Source organism: Pseudophryne corroboree, chromosome 2 (genome assembly GCF_028390025.1).
Source record: "Pseudophryne corroboree isolate aPseCor3 chromosome 2, aPseCor3.hap2, whole genome shotgun sequence".
NCBI classification, from domain to species: Eukaryota; Metazoa; Chordata; class Amphibia; order Anura; family Myobatrachidae; genus Pseudophryne; species Pseudophryne corroboree.
The window spans coordinates 908196724-908222995 of NC_086445.1; the positions used below are offsets into that span (position 1 = coordinate 908196724).

The 26272-nt window shown below is 46.9% G+C and overlaps 1 protein-coding gene across 1 annotated transcript in view; it reads right to left on the reverse strand.

The window, feature by feature from the left end:
- The window catches only part of SCARF1 (scavenger receptor class F member 1), a 299113-nt gene that overhangs the window by 48054 nt on the left and 224787 nt on the right, over positions 1 to 26272 (reverse strand). Inside the window, exons 6-7 of the mRNA XM_063956091.1 lie at positions 19798 to 20016; positions 19161 to 19289 (exon numbers count right to left, since the gene is read on the reverse strand). Of these exons, the coding sequence (XP_063812161.1) occupies positions 19161 to 19289; positions 19798 to 20016 (348 nt within the window). The remainder of the gene's footprint in view (positions 1 to 19160; positions 19290 to 19797; positions 20017 to 26272) is intronic.

Consider the following 26272-nt stretch of genomic DNA (forward strand, 5'->3'; position numbering starts at 1 on the left):
CTAGACAGCCATTAATAATACTCATGGAGGGGGGTTTCTGGGTGCTCTGAAACCCCCCCTGGGTGCGCCACTGCACTATAGAAGTGCCACTTATATGCATACCCACGGTAGCAGTGCCCCTTGAACACATAATAATACCCACAGTATCAGTGCCCCCCCTCCTCCTCCATGTACCACTGGGTCTGGCAAAGCAGCTCTCAGTCTTTACAAAAAATGTCCTGCAAGCTTCAGATCTGTCTGACTGCAGCAATCAGGGCAGGCTCCATGTTATAATTTCTTATGGCTTCTTCCCCCCTCCCTGCAGACAGGCTGGCATTACAGTTAGGTGGTGGGCCGGGAGCGCAGTGCAGGCAGAGGTCAGAGTAGACTTATACTCACCTCTCCTGCAGGACGCGCAACCACCACGGCCGCACAATCTCTCCACCTGAGAGTAGCATTTGGCGCACGGACCTCCTGCTGTCAGCCGGGTAGTGTCTGTGCTCCTGATAGCGGCAGGGGGCGGCGGCGTACACCACGCTATTCCAGTAAGTCAGCCAGCGGGTGACACGTGGGGGGCGGAGCCACATATGAGAGGCAGCCCACACACTGATCGGCCCACCGGGGGCCTCCCCGGTTGCTCTACAGTCTTAGCCTCTACCACCTCTGATGGGAGGCTATTCCACTTAGGCACTATTCTTTCTGTGAAGTAATTTTTCCTTAAATTTCCCCCTAACTCCTCCCCCTCCAGTCTCAGTGTATGTCCTCAAGTTCTAATACTTCTCTTCCTTTGAAGAATGCTTCCCCCTTGATATATTTGAAAGTTTCTATCATGTCCTCCCTTTCTCGCCTCTCCTCCAAACTCAGAGCCGGCCATAGGCATAGGCAAACTAGGCAATTGCCTAGGGCATTTGATATGCCTAGGGGCATCAGCAGCTTCTGATGATTAAAATGATATGCGGCATGCCTATATTCTGTGTGTAGCATTTCATATGCAGATACAGCCACAGTCTCACACAGTATATAGGCATGCAGCATATCATTTTACTCAGCAGAAGCTGCTTGTGCATCCTAGCCACATAGCAATGCAAATAAGATGCATTTTCATAAAAAAAAAAAGGTGCCCGATGTTAGCATTGATGCAAAATTTGTGAGGACACATCTGTATCCAAGCAGAGGCAGAGGTCACAGTGTTAGTGGTAGTGTAAGTGCTGTGTGCATGTGAGTGGGTTGGTTGTGCAGTAATGTTCAGAATATGTGTAAGGAGCATTGTGTGTGTCATGTAAAAATGCATTAATAATGTGCAACATATGTGTAAAGGGCCACTATGTGTGTCATTATGTGTATAAGGGCATTAATAATGTGCGGCATATGTGTAACAGGGTACTACTGTATGTGTGTCATTATGTGTATAGGGGCACTAATAATGTGCAGCAAATGTGTAGGGGGCACTATGTGTGTCATTATGTGTATAAGGGCATTAATAATGTGCGGCATATGTGTAACAGGGTAACACTGTATGTGTGTCATTATGTGTATGGGCACTAATAATGTGCAGCAAATGTGTAGGGGGCACTATGCGTGTCATTATGTGTATAAGGGCATTAATAATGTGCGGCATATGTGTAAGGGAAATTATGTGTAAAAGGGCATTAATAAAGGTTGTCATAATGTGTAAGGTGCATTATGTTTATAAGGACATTAATGTGTCTCATATGTGTAAGGGGCATTACTGTGTGGAATTGTGTATAAATGCATTACTAATGTGTGGCATTATGTGTATAAGGTGCTCTACTATGTGGCATTGCATATAGAAAGGGCACTACTATGTTGTATAATGTGAATAAAGAGCAATAGGGTGTGGTGTAATGTGAATAAGGAGCAATTCAGTGTGATGTAATGTGAATAAGGGGCTCTACTGTGAGGAGTAACGTTTATAAGGTAAAGTGATACTACTGTGTGATGTAATGTGAATTAGGGACACTATCGCAAGATAAAATGTGAATAAAGTTGCAGTACTGTGTGGTGTAATTGGAATTGGGGTTACTATTGTGTGGCCATGCCCCTTCCCAGCAAGAAGATGCCCCTTTTTGGGCTGTGCGTCAAATGTGCAAACTGTTCCTATTTAAAATATAGGGGGTACAAGGACTGCTATGGGTGAGGGGTGATGGTGCTGGGAAAGAGGTGCAAGGTCAGAGGCAGAACCAGCGGTGGTGCTAGGGGGCACCTGCCAAAATCTTGCCTAGGGCATCATATTGGTTAGGGCCGGCTCTGTCCAAACTATACATGTTAAGATCTTTTAGCCTCTCCGGGTACGTTTTGTGATGTAGGCCATGCACCATTTTAGTTGCCCTTCTTTGTACACTCTCTAATGTATTTATATCCTTCTGGAGATATGGTCTCCAGAACTGGACACAGTATTCCACATGGGGCCGTACCAATGACCTATACAGTGGCATTATCACTTCTTATTTCTTGCTACTGATTCCTCTCCCTATGCAACCAAGCATCTGACTTGCCTTTCTCATTGCTTTGTTGCATTGCTTTCCTGCCTTCAAGTCACTTGAAATAGTGACTCCTAAATCCCTTTCCTCCTCAGTAGTTTCCATTATAGTACCTTTGATACTATATTTAGCCTTTGGGTTTTTGAGACCCAAGTGCGTGATTTTGCATTTTTTAGCATTAAACTGTAGTTGCTACGTTCTTGACCATTTCTCAAGCCTGCCTAGGTCATCAATCATTTGTTTTACCCCTCCCGGTGTGTCTACCCTGTTGCATATCTTTGTATCATCTGCAAAAAGGCATACTTTCCCTTCAATACTATTTGCAATGTCACCAATAAAGATATTAAAGAGAACTGGTCCAAGTACAGATCCCTGGAGTACTCCACAGGTAACATTTCCCTCCATAGATTGCACTCCATTTACTACAACTGTCTGTTTCCTATCCTGCAACCAGGTTCTTATCCATTTAACTATTTTATCATCCATCCCCATGCTTTCAAGTTTATTTAGCAGTCTGCAATGTGGGACTGTGTCAAATGCCTTACGAAAGTCTAGATATGCTACATCTACAGCTCCCCCTTGATCTATTATATTCGTCATAGAGTCAAAAAAGTCAATAAGATTTGTTTGGCATGATCTCCCACCAGTAAATCCATGCTGTTTTGGATCCTGTAAGTTGTTTGATTTAAGATATTCCAAAACTCTTTCTATGAATAGTTTTTCCATTAGTTTCCCTACTACTGATGTAAGGCTTACTGGTCTGTAGTTACTTGCTTTTTCCTTGCTTCCACTTTTGTGGAACTACATTTTCTCTTTTCCAGTCCTCTGGAATGGCACCTGTATTTAGTGACTGGTTAAATAATTCTGTTAAAGGTGTAACCAGCACATCTTTTAGCTCTTTGAGTATCCTTGGGTGTATTCCATCTGGCCCCATTGATTTATCCACTTTTAGTCTCGAAAGTTCTGTTAGGACCTTCTCCTCTGTAAATGTACTTTCATCTACCTTATTTTTATGAATGTCCTAGCAACTTAACTGTGGCCCCATCCCTTCTACTTCTGTAGTAAATACTGAGCAAAAATAATTATTTAGGTGATCTGCTATTGCCTTGTCTCCCTCCACCAAATGCTCACTCTCTGTCTTAAGTCTTATTATTCCTCCATTTGATTTTCTCCTTTCACTTATATACTTAAAAAAAAGTTTTGCCCCCTTTATCTACTGACTGGGCCATTTTCTCCTCAGCTTCTGCCTTTGCAAGTCTGATCACTTTATTAGCATCCTTCCGTCTGTCAAGATACACCTCTTTGTTGTTATTATTTTGAGTCTATTTGTATTTCCTAAAAGCCATCCTTTCACACTAGTTGATACTTCTTTTGTGTACCACACTGGCTTCCTTTTCCTGGTGCTATTCCTAACCCTTTTGATACAAAGGTCTGTTGCCCTTAGTATTGCACTTTTCAGTTTTTTCCACCTCTCCTGCACTCTTTCGAAGTTCCTCCAGTCCGCCAATGAATCACTTAAACATCTCCCCATTTTTTCAAAGTCAGCATTTCTAAAATCCAACACCTTTGTTTTTGTGTGACAGGAGTTGGATCCTGCCTTTATACTAAACCATACTGCTTGATGATCACTGGATCCCAGGTGCTCACCCACATATATGTCGGGTATCCTGTCACCATTTGTAAGAATTAAATCTAATATTGAGTCTTTGCTAGTGGGCTCCCTCACCAATTGCTTGAGAGATGCTCCCTGTAAGGAATGTAGAAATTTGCCACTTGTAGTTGAACTTGCAAAAGACCCCTCCCAATTTACATCAGGTAAATTAAAGTCTCCCATGATTATGACTTCTCCCTTTAAAGTCATTTTAGTGATGCCCAGCAATAGGTTCCTGTCCAAATCCTGCCCCTGGCCTGGTGGTCTATAGATCACCCCAATGCGAATAATGTCCTTCTCCCCGGTTTCTATGGTGACTCAAAGGGCCTTAGTTTTATCTTCAATATTTTGTATTAAAGTAGCATTTATACTTTTTTCACATACATTGCTACCCCTCCTCCTATTCTTCCCATTATATCCTTCCTAAATAAATTGTATTCTGGTATAGCTATGTCCCAGTCATGATTCTCATTGCACCATGACTCTGTAATTGCCACAAAATCCAGGTTATCCCTTGTCATTATCGCAATTAGCTCTGGAATTTTGTCTCCTAAGCTCCTAGCATTTGCACACATAGGGGGTCATTCTGACCTGATCACTCGCTGCAGTTCTTCGCAGTGCAGCGATTAGGTCAGAACTGCGGTCCGAATCGGCTGCGTGATGTCACACACAGCCGCTCGACCCAGGGCAGCGACAGGAGCTGTGCTGGCCGGGAGTTACTCTTCAAGTTACTCTTCAAGTACAAAAGCATCACCGCTGCGCGATGCTTTTGTACTTGTGCGCGCGGGGGGGGGTTGCGACCTGATGACATGCGGGCGCACTAGCCCTGTGCTGGGTGTCCCCCCGCATGTCAGTGTAAGTGATCGTAGCTGTGCTAAATTTAGCACAGCTACGATCAGGTCGGAATGACCCCCATAGCTTTAAGAATTTTGTCTGTGCATCTGTTATTAGTAGCCATGTCCGGCCAGTACAAAATAAATGACAAGTTTAAAGTTGAAATTACATGTTTGGTGATGCTCAGTGTTTGTTTGTTTTTTTACTAATCAGGAATCACACTCTGGGGGTCATTCAGAGTTGCGATCAGGCTAAAAATGTGCATTTCTGCGCATGCATATGCACCGCAATGCGCAAGCGCGTCATACAGGTACAATGAGCATCGTGGGTTTGCACAGGGTTTAACGAACATTCCTGTCGCATGGCCGAACGCAGGAAGATTGACATGAAGTGGGCGTTTCTGGGTGTCAACTGACCGTTTTTAGGGAATGTTTAGAAAAACGCAGGCGTGGCAGAAAAACGCAGGCGTGGCTGGGGGTTCGTTGGGCGGGTGTGTGACGTTAAAAGCTGTCCGTCCGTCGTTAGAATCAACACACACGAAGAGTAACTACAGGGCTGGTCTTGTTTTGCACAAAAAGATTTTGCAGGCGCTCTGCTGCACAAGCGTTCGCACTTCTGCAAAAGATAAAATACACTCCCCAGTGGGCGGCAACAATGCGTTTGCACGGCTGCTAAAATTTGCTAGCGAGCGATCAACTCGGAATGACCCCCTCTGTCCTTTACACCACGACTACACCTCACTAAATGTAAAGATATGGGATATAATACCCCTGATGGCCAAATGATCAAAGGAGGTAAACACCAAACAGCATGCTAGAGTTTGGACAACAGAGATAATTAATTAAATATAAGCCATAGTTTTTAAACTGAATAATTTGTGTACATGATACAGTAAACCATACTATCTCCCAGGGTTGGAAAAAAACCTGATTTAGAACAAAAAAAACCCGCTTTTTGGAGTTTAAACCAATTTATTATTTTGTTTTGCAAAAATGTTTTGATGAAAAAAAAAAAAAAGAATCATGTATTACAAACCTCCATCAACCATGTTTTCATGCTGTCTAACATTAATAATGTTATTAGGCTTTGATTTGATTTATTGTACATATTTCAATAAAACCAATTTTTTTACAGCTTATTATTCCTATTACATCTGAATATATGTAAACTAGGTGATTCATCGCGCCAAACGGGCGCTCTTCAAACCGTCGTAAGGGGCTACGCCCCCTTAACCCTTGCACACCCTTGTGGCGTGCGATTTTTTTATTATATGGAGTATTACCTCCAATCATAATTGTGTGAGTGGTTAAATATTGCACGGATAAAGGGCGTGCAATGTTTAAGGGGTCGAAGCTCCTTGCAATGGGGTGAACAGCGCACGCAGGGCCTGATGAATCACCTAGTAGGTGCTTTGGTTGGGGAAGTGGTTGGTGCGGGGAAGACGCGTATGGGATCCGGGGATGCCGCGGGAGGGGGAGGGGCTGTTGCGGTGGTGTCGCAGGTGGGGGAGGGACTGGTGCGGTGGTGCCGCAGGTGGGGTCCGGAGCCACCGCGGGTGGGGGAGGAGCAGTTGCGGGGGTGCGGCTGGAGGGGCGGGTGCAGGGTTGCTGCGGGTGGGGGTCCAGAAGCTACAGCGGGTGCTGGAGGGGGTGTGTGGGGGTGCCGCGGATGGGGCCCAGAGGTACTGTGAGTGAGGGAGGGACGGGTAATGCTTATCTTGCTTCTCCTCCCTCCTGTCAGCAGCTGCTGTCCTCCCTTTGGCAGTGGCTCTCCCGGAGACTCGCACAGCAGCCAGTCACTATTGTTAGTGCCGGTGTCCTAACGCGCCGCATTACAGGGAAGAAGATGCACTCAATAAACTACAGCTCCCAGCAGCCCTAAGGGCCGGAATGCTTCGGCGCTAAGGGATGCTGGGAGCTGTAGTTTATTTAGTGCGTCTACTTCCCTGTAATGTGGCGCATTGGGACACTGGTGCTAACAATAGTGACTGGCTGGCAGAACTGAGTGACTGGCTGAATCAATGTAAAAGGTGAGAGTGCTGTGCAGTGTCAGTGCACACAGGCCCGGCGCTAGCCGCTCAGCAAAGGGATGCAGTGCAGGGAAGCACCATGTCGCGGTAGTGAATGGGCCCTTTACTTATTATAATTAAATACATATGAATAGTAATACAAAATGGAAAGTGCCAAAACACTTTTCAGAGAAATACACACATGCACGGAAGGAGGAGTAAAGCATTAGCAAGGGGCATGTCACTGGTATTACACATTTTGAATAAAACCACTATTTTTTGTAATATAATAACCTTTTTTTTAATAAGTCACTGCGCCGTGCCTGTACTAACAGCATAATACAAAAACCCAGAGTGGTTTTTCTAAAAAAAAAAAATTGGGTTTAATCCACGGTTTAAACCAAGCTGGTTTAAACCAGCCAACCCTGCTATCTCCCCAGCATGAAATCAGAACATAGGCCCTCATTCCGAGTTGTTCGCTCGTTATTTTCCTTCGCACCGGTGCGATTTTCCGCTAACTGCGCATGGGCGAACGTTGGGTGTGTTTGTGACGTCAAACCAGGAACGAAACTGACTGAACTGATCGCAGTGGCAGAGTAAGTCTCGAGCTACTCAGAAACTGCTAAGAAATTTCTATTCGCAATTTTGCGAATCTTTCGTTCGCAATTCTGCTAAGCTAAGATTCACTCCCAGAGGGCGGCGGCTTAGCGTGTGCACTGCTGCGAAAAGCGGCTAGTGAGCGAACAACTCGGAATGAGGTCCATAGCTGGATCAGACAAATAGCATGGTGCAGATAAAAAAAAAAAAAAAAAAGAGCACATTAGTACCAATGTCATTATGCAAGTGCTCAAACAGGTTTGAACAACCAATGCAAGAAATAGACAATCAATTGCTGTTAGTACCAGCCTTACAGGTCAGTCCAATTAGCCACAATAATCTCACGGGTATGAGTCATCGCAGCAGCGGCCGCACTTTACGGCGGCCGAAACTTGCGCAAAAGTGCTCACCACCTCATAGGAAACAGGTAATATAAGACAAAAAAGGGTGTTTCCTGTCCACCCCTTCCCCTCCTCTCCTGTTTGCCCACCATGGTCCAACCACCCTATCACTCAGCCCTGCTACCTCTCCCCATTCCCAGTCACCCCACCTCACCACCATCCGGATCACACTGTACTCCCTCCCTGCTCTCCTCCTGCAGTTTTCTTTCCTAGCTTAAAGACCGGCACCAACACTACACCTGCTTTATCCCTGCCATCCAAATTAATGTTGCCTCAATGCTACAGCAACCCTGATAATCTCATTCTCATCTCTCCCACAAACTCATACCCACAAACTCATTCCCCACTATCCTGTGCCCTCTGGAATGCCAGATCTGTTTGTAACAAACTGGTCCCCACCCATGACCTTTTCATCTACAACTCCCTGGATATACTAGCCATTACTAAAAACCTGGATTACCCCCTCTAACTTTTCCTGCTGTTCTCTCTGCATTCTCACACACACCCTGACCCGGGGGTCACCAAGGTGTTGGTGTGGAGATCCTTTTACCCTCTAGCTACTCCTACCAACTCATACTCCCAAAACCATCCCTTACATTCTCTATATTTGAGGTCCATGCTATACTACTTTTCTAACGTATTTATCTTAGAGTATCTATCATTTACTGCCCCGCTGGCATTCATTCCAAATTCCTCAGCAACTTTGCTTCCTCACTTCCTCTCTTCTGATATTCCCTCCATTATCTTAGGTCAGGGGTGGGGAACCTCAGGCCCGAGGGCCGTATAAGGCCCTCAGAGCCACTTGATCCGGCCCGGCTCAACTAAACGAGAGGAGATGCCGAGCGCCCGCTGAGATTTTACCACCAGCGGGTGGCCGGCTCCTCAGCAGCAGCCGGACGCAGGAGCTCACTCCTGAGCTCCAGCTTCTGGCTCAGGCAGTGTACATGTGTTGCTGTGCGGCACTATGGGAGAGACGTCATGACATCTCTCCCATAGTTCCGAGGAGAGGGAGGGCAGCGGTCCGGAAGCAGGAGCAGGGCTGGTGAGCATTGTGTTTTTTCTTTTTTCTTTTAATGTGTGTGTGTGTGTGTGTGTGTGTGTGTGTGTGTGTGTGTGTGTGTGTGTGTGTGTGTGTGTGTGTGTAAGCGGCACTACTAGGGGCATATATAATGGGGCATAACTACAGTGTGCATATCTAATGGGGCATAACTACAGGGGGCATATTTAATGGGCCAAAACAACTGACAGTGGGCATATCTAATGGGGCATAACAACTGACTGGGGGCAAATCTAATCGGGCATAACAAGTGACTGGGGGCATAACTACTAACTGAGGGCAGGCTAATTTTTAAGTTGATAATTTTTGTATGGCCCCCGAAGGATTTTATAAATATCCAAATGGCGCTTGGTAGAAAAAAGGTTCCCCACCCCTGTCTTAGGTGATTTCAACTTCCCAATTGATAGCCCCACAAAATCTCCTGCGTCTAAACTCCTTAACCCCACGTCTTCACTTGGTCTCTCCCAGTGGACTTCCTTGCCCTCCCATGTGAATGGGAGCTCACTTGATCTGGACTTCACTCACCGTTGTGATATTTATGATTTCTCCAAATCCCCATTTCCCCTCTCTGACCACCATCTGCTCTCTTTTAACTTATCTCTCTCTGCTTCTCCATCTCTACCTCCTAAAGCTACCATCACTAAGCGTAACATTGAGGCTATCGACACCACTTCCCTATCATGCCTGTTCAACTCACTTCACTCCATGCCCTGAACAAGCCACTTCCCTATACAGTGCATCCATAACTTCTGCTTTTGGGGGTCATTCCGACCCATTCGCCTGCTGCGGTTTATCGCTGCGGTGTGAATGGGTCGGAAATGCGCATGCGCGGCGCCCGCAATGCGCACACGCGTCATTGCCCAGCGACAGCCGTCACCGGGCAACGACCAGAAGAAAGTGATTGCTAGCGCGATCGCCAGAAGATTGACAGCGGGGAGGCATTCCGGGGCGGATACTCACCGTTTTCCGGGCGTGGAGATCCGAACGCAGGTGTGTCCAGGCGTTTGGAGGGCGGATGTCTGACATCAATTCCGGGACCTTCATCACTGGATCCATCGTACAGGGTAAGTAACTGCAGGGCTAGTCTTGTTCTGCACAAAACTTTTTTATACTAGCAGGGCTGCACAAGCGATCGCAGCCCTGCTATGCTAAAATACACTCCCCCATAGGCGGCGTCTAGTTGATCGCACGAGCAGCAAAAAGTTGCTACGTGCGATCAACTCGGAATTACCCCCTTGACTCTGTCGCTTCTCCAACATTTATTCACTCTTGCAGATCAACACCTCAACCCTGGCACGCCAAATGCATCAAATATCGGCACAAAATGCTCACATACCATCGAGTGACAGTGGAGAAAATCACGCTCTAAGGCAGACTTCCTCTATTTCAACCTTATGTTCTCATCCTTTCCCTCGCTAAACAGTCATACTTTAAGAACCACATCTCCTCCCAGTCTTGGAATCCCCAGCGCCTCTTTGCCACTGTCAACTCCCTCCTCTGCCCACCTCCACCTCAACTCCCCTCCTCACTCTCTGCTCTTGACTTTACCACTTATTTCACATTCAAAATTGACTCCATTTGACAGGACATCACAGCCCACCAGACCATCAGCAACCAGCCATCTCCTTTCCCTTACCACCCCCCCCCCCCCCCCCCCATCCCTCTTACCAACTCTGACATCTTTCTCTCATATACCAGGCAGGTGAGGAAGCCATGGCCCTCATCCATCCCACCACCCTCCTGCTCCCCATTTGACCTTATTCCCTCCCACCTCCTCCGCTACCTTACTCCTTCTGCCTGTTCCCATCTTACCCACCTCAGTCCCCTCTGCCTTCAAGCATGCATTCGTCTCCCCTATTCTTAAAAAAACCTATCCTTGATCCACACACTCTCTCTAATTACCGACCTATGTCTCTCCTCCCTTTTGCCTCCAAACTCCTTGAGTGAATTTTCTACAACTGCCTTACTGCCTTTCTTTTTCTTCTACTCTTTGCTTGAGCTATTTCAGTCTGGCTTCCATCCTCTCCACTCCACTGAAACTGCCCTCACAAAAGTTTGCAATGACCTCCTTTCCACTAAATCCAAGGAACAGTACTCTCTGCTTATTCTCTTTGACCTCTCTGCTGCTTTTGACACTGTGGACCGGGATCCGGTCTGAAGATCGACAGTATCTAGGTCGACAATGTTTAGGTCGACCACTGTAGGTCGACAGTCACTAGGTCGACATGGATGGAAGGTCGACAGGGTTTCTAGGTCGACATGTGCTAGGTCGACAGGTCTAAAGGTCGACATGAGTTTTTCACATTTTTTTTCTTTTTTTTGAATTTTTTCATACTTAACGATCCACGTGGACTACGATTGGAACGGTAATCTGTGCCGAGCGAAGCGGTAGCGGAGAGAAGGCACCATGCCCGAAGCATGGCGAGCGAAGCGAGCCATGCGAGGGGACGCGGTACACTAATTTGGGATCCCGGTCACTCTACGAAGAAAACGACACACAAAAAAAATCCTCATGTCGACCTTTAGACCTGTTGACCTAGCACATGTCGACCTAGAAACCCTGTCGACCTTCCATCCATGTCGACCTAGTGACTGTCGACCTACAGTGGTCGACCTAGATACTGTCGATTTGATGAACCACACCCCTGTGGACCACCCTCTTCTTCTGCAAATCCTTAACTCCATTGGTTGGGTGTGATACTGCCCTCCCCTGGCTATCCTCTTACCTCTCTGACCATTACTTCTCTGTCTCTTCTCCCCCCCTTCCCCCCACACTTCCACTAACTGTAGGTGTCCCCCAAGGTTCTGTTCTTGGTCCTCTTCTTTTCTCTTTCTCTATACATCCTCTTTAGGTGAGCTCATTTGCTCTTTTGACCTAAAATATCATCTTTATGCTGATGCTACTCGAATTTAACTTTCCTCCCCTGACCTCTCCCCCCACTCTTCTCGCTTGTTTCTCCAACTGTCTCTCTGCTATCTTTTCTTGGATATCTCAGCGCTTTCTTAAACTTAACATGTTTAAGACTGAGCTTACCATCTTCCTACCCTCCTGCACAATCTTACCTCCCACAATTTCATTATCTATTGATGGCACTACTATGTTCTCTAGCCCCCAATTGCGCTGTCTTGGAGTAATCATTGACTCCTCCCTCTCCTTCAAACCACACATTCAGTACCTCTCACAAACCTGCCATTTTCATTGAACAATAATTCCAGAACCAGACCCTTGCTCACCCAGGATGCTACTAAGACCCTTATTCACTCAGTGGTCATCTCCAGACTGGACTACTGTAATCTTCTCTTATCTGTCATCCCTGACAAATATCTCTCTCCATTCCAATCTATCCTTAATGCTGCTGCCAAGCTCGTCTTCCTCACCAAATGTACTACGTCCAGCTCCCCTCTCTTAAAAGACTTTCACTGGCTCCCTTTCCCTTTCAGAATCCAATTCAAGCTTCTCACAGTCACTTACAAAGCCTGACTCACTCCTCTGCTATATACATTTTTTACCTTATCTCCCTTTTCACTCCCACCAGCCCTCTTAGCTCCGCTAATGCACACTGCTTCTCCTGCCTACTGATTACCTCCTCCCGCTCTTACCTCCAAGATTTTGCATGTGCTGCTCCCTTTCTCTGGAATTCTCTACCTCTTCCCATCAGACTCTCTACCACTCTACAAAACTTCAAACAGGCTCTCAAGACCAATTTCTTCTCCAAACACACAGCAAACTCTCATCCTAAACCCTTTGTCCCATGCCCACTGTCTACCTCATCTGTGTCACCCGTCTGTCTGCCCCTTCCCTTTAGAATGTAAGCTCTCACAAGCAGGGCCCTCTTCCCTCATGTGGCTTTCCTTCTCTTACTTAAACTATCTCCTACTTTATACTCCTTTCGACAGCACCAAATCCCTTGGTTTTCTGCCACCCTGATACTTATTTCAGTGTCATCTGCTGCTGCAGCTAAGTTAATATACCCTGTACTTTTCCTATATTGTCTTAAAAGATACTTGTAAGTAACTGTTTTCTTGTTTTGCTTATTTGTTTATGTACTCTATAATTGGGCTTTGCTGATCCCTTGTGCCTTAAAATAAGATTTTACTTACCGGTAAATCTATTTCTCGTAGTCCGTAGTGGATGCTGGGGACTCCGTAAGGACCATGGGGAATAGACGGGCTCCGCAGGAGACATGGGCACTTTAAGAAAGAATTTAGGCTCTGGTGTGCTCTGGCTCCTCCCTCTATGTCCCTCCTCCAGACCTCAGTTAGAGAAACTGTGCCCGGTAGAGCTGACAGTACAAGGAAAGGATTTTGGAAATCCAGGGCAAAACTCATACCAGCCACACCGTATAACTTGTGATAGACTTACCCATTTAACAGTATGAACAACAACAGAGCATCAGATCAACCCTGATGCAACTATAACTTAACCCTTATTTAAGCAATAACTATAAACAAGCATTGCAGAAGACGTCCGCACTTGGGACGGGCGCCCAGCATCCACTACGGACTAGGAGAAATAGATTTACCGGTAAGTAAAATCTTATTTTCTCTAACGTCCTAGTGGATGCTGGGGACTCCGTAAGGACCATGGGGATTATACCAAAGCTCCCAAACGGGCGGGAGAGTGCGGATGACTCTGCAGCACCGATTGAGCAAACACAAGGTCCTCCCCAGCCAGGGTATCAAACTTGTAGAACCTTGCAAAGGTGTTTGAACCTGACCAAGTAGCCGCTCGGCAAAGTTGTAATAGCGAGACCCCTCGGGCAGCCGCCCAATAAGAGCCCACCTTCCTTGTGGAATGGGCCTTAACTGATTTAGGCAGCGGCAATCCAGCCGCAGAATGAGCCTGCTGAATCGTGTTACAGATCCAGCGAGCAATAGTCTGCTTTGAAGCAGGCGCCCCAAGCTTGTTGGAAGCATACAGGATAAACAAAGATTCTGTTTTCCTGACCCTAGCCGTACTGGCTACATAAACCTTCAAAGCCCTGACCACATCCAGTAACTCGGAATCCTCCAAGTCAGTAGTAGCCACAGGCACCACAATAGGTTGGTTCATATGAAAGGATGAAACCACTTTCGGCAGAAATTGTGGGCGGGTCCGCAATTCTGCTCTATCCTCATGGAAAACCAGATAAGGGCTTTTATGTGACAAAGCCGCCAATTCTGACACACGCCTAGCCGAAGCCAAGGCTAGTAGCATGACCACCTTCCACGTGAGATATTTCAATTCCACCGACTTGAGTGGTTCAAACCAGTGTGATTTCCGGAAACTCAACACCACGTTAAGATCCCAAGGTGCCACTGGAGGCACAAAAGGGGGCTGAATATGCAGCACTCCCCTTACAAACGTCTGAACTTCAGGCAGAGAAGCCAGTTCTTTTTGAAAAAAAATGGATAGGGCCGAAATCTGGACCTTAATGGAACCCAATTTTAGGCCCAAAGACACTCCCGACTGTAGGAAGTGAAGGAAACGGCCCAGCTGGAATTCCTCCGTAGGGGCATTCCTGGCCTCACACCAAGCAACATATTTTCACCATATACGGTGATAATGTTGAGCCGTCACGTCCTTCCTAGCCTTTATCAGCGTAGGAATGACCTCATCCGGAATGAGGTCAAACGCAGCTGCGGTAAGTCTTGGAACAGACAGGGCCCCTGTTGCAACAAGTCCTGTCTTAGAGGCAGAGGCCACGGGTCCTCTGTGAGCATTTCTTGCAGATCTGGATACCAAGCCCTTCTTGGCCAATCCGGAACAATGAGTATTGTTCTCACTCCTCTTTTTCTAATGATTCTCAGCACCTTGGGTATGAGAGGAAGAGGAGGAAATACATAGACCGACTGGAACACCTACGGCGTCACCAGTGCGTCCACAGCTATCGCCTGAGGGTCTCTTGACCTGGCGCAATACTTCTGTAGCTTTTTGTTGAGGCGGGATGCCATCATGTCCACCTGTGGCAGTTCCCACCGACTTGCAACCTGCGTGAAGACTTCTTGATGAAGTCCCCATTCTCCCGGGTGGAGGTCGTGCCTGCTGAGGAAGTCTGCTTCCCAGTTGTCTACTCCCGGAATGAACACTGCTGACAGTGCGCTTACGTGATTCTCCGCCCAGCGAAGAATTCTGGTGGCTTCTACCATCGCCACCCTGCTCCTTGTGCCGCCTTGGCGGTTTACATGAGCCTCTGCGGTGATGTTGTCTGACTGAATCAGAACCGGTTGGTCGCGAAGTAGGGACTCCGCTTGGCGTAGGGCGTTGTATATGGCCCTTAGTTCCAGGATGTTGATGTGAAGGCAAGTCTCCTGACTTGACCACAGACCTTGGAAATTTCTTCCCTGTGTGACTGCCCCCCACCCTCGGAGGCTTGCATCCATGGTCACCAGGACCCAGTCCTGAATGCCGAATCTGCGGCCCTCGAGGAGGTGAGCGCTCTGCAGCCACCACAGGGGAAACACCCTGGCCCTGGGGGATAGGGTGATTAACCGATGCATCTGAAGATGTGATCCGGACCATTTGTCCAGTAGATCCCATTGAAAGGTCCTCGCATGGAATGGCCGAAGGGAATGGCCTCGTATGATGCCACCATCTTTCCCAGGACTCGCGTGCAGTGATGCACCGACACCTGTTTTGGTTTCAATAGGTTTCTGACTAGTGTCATGAGTTCCTGAGCCTTCTCCATCGGGAGATAAACCCTCTTCTGGTCTGTGTCCAGAATCATGCCCAGGAAAGGCAGACGAGTCGTAGGAATCAACTGCGACTTTGAAATATTTAGAATCCAGCCGTGTTGTTGTAACACTTCCAGTGAGCGTGCTACGCTGATCAGCAACTGCTCTCTTGACCTCGCCTTTATGAGGAGATCGTCCAAGTATGGGATAATTGTGACCCCTTGCTTCCGCAGAGTGCAGAGTACCATCATTTCCGCCATTACCTTGGTAAATATTCTCGGTGCCGTGGAGAGACCAAACGGCAACGTCTGAAATTGGTAATGACAATCCTGTACCACAAATCTGAGGTACGCCTGATGAGGTGGATAAATGGGGACATGAAGGTATGCATCCTTTATGTCCAGAGACACCATAAAATCCCCCCCTTCCAGGCTTGCGATGACCGCTCTGAGCGATTCCATCTTGAACTTGAACCTTTTCAGGTATATGTTCAGGGATTTTAAATTCAATATGGGTCTGACCGAACCGTCCGGTTTCGGTGCCACAAACATGGTCAAATAATAACCCTTTCCTTGTTGAAGGAGGGGAACCTTGACCACCACCTGTTGTAGATACAATTTGTGAATTGCAGTTAACACTATTTCCCCTTCTAAGGGGGAAGCTGGCAGGGCTGATTTGAGGTATCGGTGAGCGGGCATCTCTTCGAATTCTAGCTTGTATCCCTGAGACACAATCTCTATTGCCCAGGGATCCAACTGGGAGTGAACCCACTTGTGGATGAAATTTCGGAGACGCGCCCCCACTGGGCCTAGCTCCGCCTGTGGAGCCCCAGCGTCATGCGGTGGATTTAGTGGAAGCCGGGGAGGACTTCTGTTCCTGGGAACTAGCTGTGTTGTGCAGCTTCTTTCCTCTGCCCCTGCCTCTGGCAATAAAGGACGCACCTCGGACTTTCTTGCCTTTTTGTGATCGAAAGGACTGCATTTGGTAATACGGTGCTTTCTTAGGTTGTGAGGAAACATATGGCAAAAAATTTGACTTTCCAGCAGTAGCTGTGGAGACCAGGTCCGAGAGACCCTCCCCAAACAATTCCTCACCCTTGTAAGGTAAAACCTCCATGTGCCTTTTTGAGTCGGCATCACCTGTCCATTGCCGAGTCCACAGGACCCTTCTGGCAGAAATCGACATAGCATTTATTCTAGAGCCCAGTAGACTAATGTCTCTTTGAGCATCTCTCATATATAGGACAGCGTCTTTTATATGCCCCAGGGTCATCAATATAGTATCCTTGTCTAAGGTATCAAGTTCCTCAGATAAGGTATCCGTCCATGCTGCTACAGCACTACACACCCAGGCCGACGTAATTGCCGGCCTTAGTCAGGTACCTGAATGTGTATAAATGGACTTCAGGGTACCCTCTTGCTTTCTATCCGCAGCATCTTTTAGGGTGGCCGTATCCTGTGACGGCAGGGTTACCCTCTTGGATAAGCGTGTTAAAGCTTTGTCCACTCTAGGGGAGGATTCCCAGCGTAACCTGTCCGTTGGCGGGAAAGGATACGCCATAAGCATCCATTTGGAAATCTGCAGTTTTTTATCTGGAGATTCCCAAGCCTTTTCACATAACTCATTTAGCTCGTGTGAAGGGGGGAAGGTCATCACCTGCCTTTTTTTCCCCATACATATGAACCCTCTTGTCTGGGACTGGGGTTTCCTCTGTGATGTGCAACACATCCTTAATTGCTATAATCATATAACGGATGGATTTAGCCAATTTAGGCTGTAACTTTGCATCATCGTAATCGACACTGGAGTCAGAATCCATGTCGGTATCTGTGTCAACAATTTGGGATAGTGGGCGCTTCTGAGACCCTGACGCCCTCTGCGACATAGGATCAGGCACGGGCTGAGACCCTGACTGTCCTAAGGTTTCAGCTTTATCCAACCTTTTATGCAAGGAATTAACATTATCATTTAAAACCCTCCACATAGCCATCCAATCGGGTGTCGGCGCCGTCGGCGGAGACACCACATTAATTTGCTCCCGCTCTGTTTCCACATAGCCTTCCTCGTCAAACATGTCGACACAAGCGTACCGACACACCAGCCACACAGGGAATGCTCTTTTTGAAGACAGTTCCCCCACAAGGCCCTTTGGAGAGACAGAGAGAGAGTATGCCAGCACACACCCCAGCGCTATATAACCCAGGAATCACACAGTAACTTAGTGTTAACCCAGTAGTCGCTGTAATAATGATTTTTGCGCCTAATTATGTGCCCCCCCCTCTCTTTTTTACCCTCTTCTACCGTGTATCTGCAGGGGAGAGCCTGGGGAGCTTCCTCTCAGCGGAGCTGTGGAGAAAAAATGGCGCTGGTGAGTGCTGAGGAAGAAGCCCCGCCCCCTCAGTGGCGGGCTTCTGTCCCGCGTTTATGTACAATATTATGGCGGGGGCTCATACATATATACAGTGCCCAACTGTATATATGTCCAACTTTTGCCAAGAGGTCCTAATTGCTGCCCAGGGCACCCCACCCCCCTGCACCCTCCACCCTTACAGTGACCGGAGTATGTGGGTGTAGTGTGGGAGCAATGGCGCACAGCTGCAGTGCTGTGCGCTACCTCAGTGAACACTGGAGTTTTCTGCCGCCGATTTCGAAGTCCTCTTGCTTCTTTCACCCGGCTTCTGTCTTCCGGCTCTGCGAGGGGGGCGGCGGCGCGGCTCCGGGATCGGACGACAAAGGGTGAGATCCTGTGTACGATCCCTCTGGAGCTAATGGTGTCCAGTAGCCTAAGAAGCAGGACCTATCTGCAGAGAGTAGGGCTGCTTCTCTCCCCTCAGTCCCACGATGCAGGGAGTCTGTTGCCAGCAGAGCTCCCTGAAAATAAAAAAAACCTAACAAAATACTTTCTTATAGCAAGCTCAGGAGAGCTCACTAAACAGCACCCAGCTCGTCCGGGCACAGATTCAAACTGAGGTCTGGAGGAGGGACATAGAGGGAGGAGCCAGAGCACACCAGAACCTAAATTCTTTCTTAAAGTGCCCATGTCTCCTGCGGAGCCCGTCTATTCCCCATGGTCCTTACGGAGTCCCCAGCATCCACTAGGACGTTAGAGAAAAATAAATAATAATAATAATAATAATAAAATGGAGCACTTTGCGACAATAATCACATATTGACCTCTGTAGGATCATCTTCCAAACACAACAACTAACCCCTGAGATCACAGAAGAGGTCTAGCTGCTTGGCTCAAACACTTAGAGTATGTCTGTGGCCAAATTGGATGATCCTACTTGGCAGTAGTTACTGGCATTAGACTAGCAGAACGAAGACAGCTGAAGTACCCAGATTGTTTAGTGTCACCTGAACCATATGGATTCAGGACATAAAAGATGAGTGAGTGAGTTATTGTTTTCTTGGGATTATGGGATGACATGTAAAAAATATCTCCTAACTTGCTTCAAGGCTAACACTGAGATCTTACCTCGGTTTCCAATATCCTAAGTCACAGATACAGTCCCCTGTTACTGGATCACAGCTCCCATGGATACAAAGTGGGCACAGGAGTTGGCACCTGTCCCCATAACTTCCAGCTGGACAAATGAACTCACATCTATGGAGACAAGTACAATAATTAACACTTGGCTTCAATTGGGCCAAGTACATAGATTTTGTCCAACTTTCAATTTAGCCATGTAGAAATGTACTACTGGTATGAAGAGAGAAAATAAAAGCTGTACACAGAAAAGAATGAATGATCACGCTATATTGCTCCATGCCAATACAGGCAAAGAATGTATTTGGGTGGAGAGCCAAAACTACTGTATTTGTATAATCTCCCATTTCTTCCCTTTAAATCCCCAGTCAGTGTATGACAACATGCCTTAACCAGCCTAGCCATTGGCATTTTGGGCAACACCATTACCGAAATCCAGAAAGATCAGTTATAATGGCAAGTATGTGCATTCATTAGTATGGAAACTGCCACATTAACTGCTTTACTAAGGCAAAGCAAAATAATATTTTGCTCATAACCATGAAGTAAGGATATTCTGTCATTGGATGGAGCCTTTATAAAAATGCAAAGTTTACAATTTGGGATATTCTGCTCACTGACATACCTAGGTCCCATCTTCCCGGGATCACAGTTCAGGCAGGTTCCAGTGTCGCTACTACAGACTTTATCCTCATGGCACTTTGGACACTTCTGTGCGCAGTTCAACCCGTAGTATCCAGGTGAACAGGGCAGGTCGCATCGTGTACCATTCCAGCCAGGCTCACAAGACACACAGGATCCATCCATTGGGGAGCATGCCTGGCCCTGCTTACATTTTCCACAGCTAGCAATGGAGAAACAGAATATCAGCACAAACTGATTAGTTTTAGCATGTGTTAAAGGGATCTTATTTGTCACATACTGTACTGTGCAAAGTTGCCTATAAGTAATAGTTGCATGTTCATTATCCAAAGTAGTAAGTGGGTCATGCTACCTCCAATTCTTATACAATTAAGTTGTGCAGGAAAATCAGTTTGGATATGGTAAGTCCATTCCGCAAATTGTAACAAATACATGCCTCCCAAATTATCCTTTTGTCCCCATCTGCATGGATGAACGCATCTAGTGGATCACAAGGCTATTTGTCTTTCAAATTAGGGGAGAATGTAATAGGGTGTGAGAATCAGTAAGTGAGAGATTTTGCGAGTGCTCTCCTGTTTTTCTGTAGTAGTGATCATTTACATGGGAAAATCAACCCGGTTCAAGCTGCCAAGGTCAAGTTCCGGAATAGTTCACATTCCAGACATTGGTAGATCTGCCTAGAACATGTTCTGCTATCAGAAACGGAGGTATTACATCAGATATTGAAGATATCTGCTGTAGTTTCTCCATGTTACATTGAGGGGATATTTAATATTTGTGGTTATCCAATAAAAACACGTGTTTTTCGAGGATATTTCACAAATATTATTTGACAAATAGGTGCCTCAGAATGATCACTTTTCATTCTGTCTGAGTTATTTATGAATCAGATGTTCCAAGTTCCTAATCTTAATAACTTTTATAAAAATTAAATTTTTTTATATATATTAACATGGTCGCGTACACCCATCACATTTTATTTTACCCAAATGCATCAATTTGCTGGGGCTTGGGTAGGAACACGCCCACATTCTCTGGCCACCAAAACCACCTGTGCGCCGATAATAGCTATCTTTACTTCTCCTCCCCTGACCTCTCACCCTGTTTGCTCTACCGTATCTTGTCTGTCTGTTGACCATCTTGTCTTGGATGTCTCAAAGCTTCCATGAAGCTTAACAGCTCTAACACTGAACTCATAGCCATTTACCTCTCCAAGCTCCTCCATCCATATCTCTCTCTCTCTGTTGGCAACATCTCACTGTCCTAGAGTTCCCAAGTCTGTACTTTACTACACTCTTTCTTTCACCTACCACATTCAGTCTCTCACCTAATGCTGCCAATTTAACCCCCACAACATTGCCAGGATCTGTCTCTCTCACATCCTAGAAGCCACAAAAACTATCATCTATGCCCTTCTAATATCTTGATTATTGTAACCTACTCCTCTCTGGCCTACTCTACTCTTATCTTGACAATCTTCAATCCATCCTCAACTCCACTGCTAGCCTCATTTTGCTCTCTCACCACTCCATCTCTTCTGTCCTTCTATGGCTCTACAGTATCAAATTCAGAATCCTCTCCCTCACCCACAAAGGCCTCAACCACTTTTTCCCCACCTACATCCCCATTTCATCTTCACATATACACCTTTTCATCTCCTCCAATCTGCCAATGATTGCTTCCCCTCATCCTATCTGATCACCTCCTCCCACTCCTGCCTTCTGGACTCATCCCATGCTGTTCCCATCCTATACTCCCCATGGGGTGGTCTTCTGTATGCCGAATGTCGGGATCCCGGCACACAGTATACCGGCGCCTGAATCCCGACACCCGGCATACCGACAACTATTCTCCTTCGTGGGGGTCCACGACCCCCCTGGACGGAGAATAAAATAGTGTGGCGCGCGTAGCGCGCCACCGCGCCCGCAAGGGGCTCCTTTGTGCTCGCCACGCTGTCGGTATGCCGGCGGTCGGGCTCCCGGCGCCGGTATGCTGGGCGCCGGGAGCCCGAGCGCCGGCATACTGTACGACACCCCTCCCCATGCCCTCTTTATGCTCACCCATTTCCCTTTAGAAGGTAAGCTCTTGCGAGTAGTGTCCTCTCTCCTGCTATTTTCGTAAGTAATTCTGTTACTTATAACACATTTATGTTACTCTGTGTAAGTGTATCTGTCTAAACTGTTCACCTTTTATCCATGTAATCCTCTATGTTCTGTAACTACATACAGTGCTACGTTCTGTAACTACATACAGTGCTACGTTCTGTAACTACATACAGTGCTACGTTCTGTAACTACATACAGTGCTACGTTCTGTAACTACATACAGTGCTACGTTCTGTAACTACATACAGTGCTACGTTCTGTAACTACATACAGTGCTACATTCTGCAACTACATACAGTGCTACGTTCTGTAACTACATACAGTGCTACATTCTGTAATTACATACAGTGCTACGTTCTGTAACTACATACAGTGCTACATTTTGTAACTACATACAGTGCTACATTCTGTAACTACATACAGTGCTACGTTCTGTAACTACATATAGTGCTACGTTCTGTAACTACATACAGTGGTACGGTGCCCTTGTGGATAATAACATACTCCCAGCTATCCCACTTTGGTTGGGACAGTTTCACTTTTGAGGACTGCCCCACTGCCCTACCCATGAGCCGCAGTGTCTAGGAAGGGGGAGTTGGAGGGAGCACACACCACTGCTCTGCATAGTAGAGCAGTGGGTGAATAAATGCTGTGTACATATAAAAGGAGAGTCAATGGAGGCCGCCTAGCATGTCTGGAGTTCTCCCAGTGGGGCCATGCCCTTTTTTGGGTGAATATACCTTTGGTGTGCGAGAGGTCACAATTTTAACAGCACAGATGTTGGGAGGTATGTAATAATAATTCTGTTTTTGGGAACTGCCCTGATAACCATCCCTCTGCTCCAGATTTTAGCAGATCAGCTAGAGATGAGCATCGTAGAAAGAGGGAAAATTGATTCAAAATCCAAATCAAAATGTCTAGGCTACCAGGTATAATTATTTTAACTTTTTTTTTCTTCCGTAAAACAGTTTAGTTTCACCACATTTACAATCTATCTATCTATCTATCTACAGAAATCCACTGCAGTCACCATTCCCAGGAATGAGGTGCACACCTGCACTTACCACCACAGGCAGGGGGTGACCACATTGCATATATATATATATATAGAGAGAGAGAGAGGGTGAGAGAGATCCTTAATATAAGCTTCCTTGTTTATCATCAGAAAAGGAGATCCACGAAGCACCTCTTGTTTTCAGTAACAATGTATGCGGTGCCGCCTGTGGGGTTGAGCTCAGTGTTGGTTTGTGTAGATGTTTGGGCTGCTACTGTTAGCGATTATATGGTGATAAATGCATTGTGACAGCATCACAGCTGTGGCACACATCTACCTATATGATTGATTCTAAAGCGCAGAATGGTCATAGGCTTGTTTACACCCAGGGCAAAGTTTGACCTCACAAGGTGCTGTAATTGAACTATATACTTCTTGCTACATCCAGAGCACTTTAACAGAAAAGAAGTGCATTTTTTGCAAAATTTCCACCAATGTAACATAAAAGGGACTGAAATAAATGGTTGATTTTATATAATGTTGGGGCTGGCTGCTGAAACAATATGGGATAGCAACTGCTAGTACAAGCGTCGGGTTGGGTATGTGCTACTACCGATTGGGATCCCGGAAGTCAGATACCGACCGCGGGATCCCGGTGCCGGAATGCTGGCGGGGGTATGGGAAGGGCAAGCGCAACATGCCCCTTCCAGGCATGGTGGTGAGCTGAGCTCTACACAGGTTCTATTCCCACTCTACAGGTGTCGTGGACACCCACGAGTGGGAATAGTCCCTGCTAGTCAGCATGCCGACTGTTGGGATTTAGAGGGCGACGAGGGTGCAGTCACTGGTGTGACTGTCATGTGTACAGGGATGCAACTGTCATGGGCCATGGACTGCCTCAGGGCTTTACCTGCACCCGGTGCCCCCCTTCCGGAGATCTGAGCTTTCCTATTCGTCAGCAGCCCCGGCGCAGTAGCCATTTTCACAGAGTTCTGGGCATGTGCACTAGAGAAATCACTGGAAAAATGGCTGTCGCGCCATTTTTCCGGAGATCGGTGCATGCGCAGTAGAGTCTGAGCACTAGAGGGCTCAGAATCTACTGCGCTTGCACAGATCTCCGTGAAAATGGTGCAGAGCCCTCTAGTGCTCAGACTCTACACGCTCCCAGCAAAGAGGAGGGGGTCCGAACAGCGGAGGCTGGACATGGGCCTCCTCCTCTCTTAAAGCGCCCCTGGTGGTATCTATGCTTAATTGCAAAATATTTAAAAAAATAAATTTTGAAATTCAGCGAGCATTGGTACTAACATTACTGTCTGCAATACTAGATTTCTTGTTTGTAACTATTCGCTGTGATATTTCATTTCTTCTCACTCAGCACAATATACATGATAAGTGTGATGCCTATGCAATAAATTCCTAATGCAATTTGACTGTTATGAATTCGTCCATAAGTATATATTTCTTGCTCGGTTGACTGAGAATATGTTGCTAAGCATGTGTTTGCCCTACCTACTGTATATATATTTGCTATGCTATTTTCTATACCTTTATCAGGGCCGGCTCCAGCCACATAAGCATCCTGAGCGAGAATGTTTGTTGAAGCGCATCCTCCCCCCAATGCACGTGCCTAAGGCATGCGTTCTCCTGGGAAAGTGGGCATGGCCTGGCAACTATATATTATGTTATCATACTATACATATATATATTATCCCCCTCCCCACACACACACAGTTGGCAGCATTACACATATTGATACACAGTAATAGCTGCTTACACATACTGCCTCCAGAAATGAGGATTATGTAAAAACCGTAATGCCCTCAATAGTGCCAGTTACACGTAATACCCCCAGTAGTGCCAGATATACGTAATACCCACAGCAGTGCCAGATACATGTAATACCCCCAGCAGTGCCAGTTACACATAATACCCCCAGCAGTGCTAGTTACATGTAATAGCCGCAGCAGATACATGTAATATCCCCAGCAGTGCCAGATACATGTAAAAAAATAAATATTTGGACACCTACCAATCAGCAAGATTTCTGTCTCTCACAGACCTGTTACTTCTTCTTTTTCATGAAGCTCTTCTATCTGTTATGATTCCAGCACTCTGGTCAGAGGAGATCTTATGGCAAGGACCGGAGCACTGGAACGGAATGCTGGGGAAGGGAGCAGGACAGGAAATTAGCCCCTGGCGCCCTAACTCTGTTGTCTCACCCGTGTTGTCAGAAATCCCCTGCGAGACTATGGTTTCTTGAGCCCTTGGCAGCCGCGTTTGAAGGGCGGATTATGTCTGCCCAACTCCGATGCCCCCCGGTCTTAATGAGAGACAAAGGGAAATCCGAGACAGGGTGATAACAAGAGGCCCTCTAACTAAACAACCAGGCCAGGGGCTAAGCTAACTCAAAACTATAATATGTGCGGAGAAACCGCCAGTGAAAAGGACAACCAAAATATCCACTTGTCCAATTCTCCTACCCGGCACCGCCGAGTACCAGAGAGGACTTGTGGAAGCGGAACCCTCCGCAAATGCTCCAAACACAAAATATAAAAGGCAAAGCGGCTGAGCCGCAACACACGGCAGAGCCGCAACTCACGAACACCACTGGATATAAAACGGTGATCAGTCAGGACTCCTGGGAACCAAACGACCTCCTGGGATTAGATGACAACTCCCGAATACCGGACTTCTGAGGACTGGAATGACCGGATACAGCAGGACTGGAAACAGACTCTCAGCAAACAAAGGCAGCATGCAGGAAGCTATTACCGGCGTCTGTGAGAAGCCCTGGGAGTGTATTTAACAAGGAGTCCTCCAATCAGCTGCTTAAAGGCTGATTAGAATAAATGCCGTGCAGCTGCCTTGCTGCACGGCCAGAGAGCAGGTGAATATCTTAATTTCCTAAAGCCTAGCAACGGGGAACGCGGTCCGCCAGGGGCCCCCCGTTGCTAGGGTCCGTGCGGCTCAGCGCGCCTGGCGTCTAGCGTTGCTAGGGAGCCGGCGGCTGTACACGCACGGCGTCTCTAGTTGCTAGGCGCCGGGCCGCGCAGACAAGCGGACCCCGGCGCCTAACAGTACCCCCCCCCCTTGAGGAGGGGTCAAGGAACCCCTAAAGCCAGGTTTCTGAGGAAATTCCCGAAAAAATGCCCTCTTGAGCCTCGGGGCATGAAGATCCTTATCCAGGACCCAAGACCTTTCCTCCGGACCATAGCCTTTCCAGTGAACTAGAAAATACAGCCGACCCCGGGACAATTTGGAATCGAGAACCTTCTCTACCAAGAACTCCTGTTGTCCCTGTACATCCACTGGAGATCTACCCTGAGAGATCTTCCGAGGAAATCTACTGGAAGAAACGT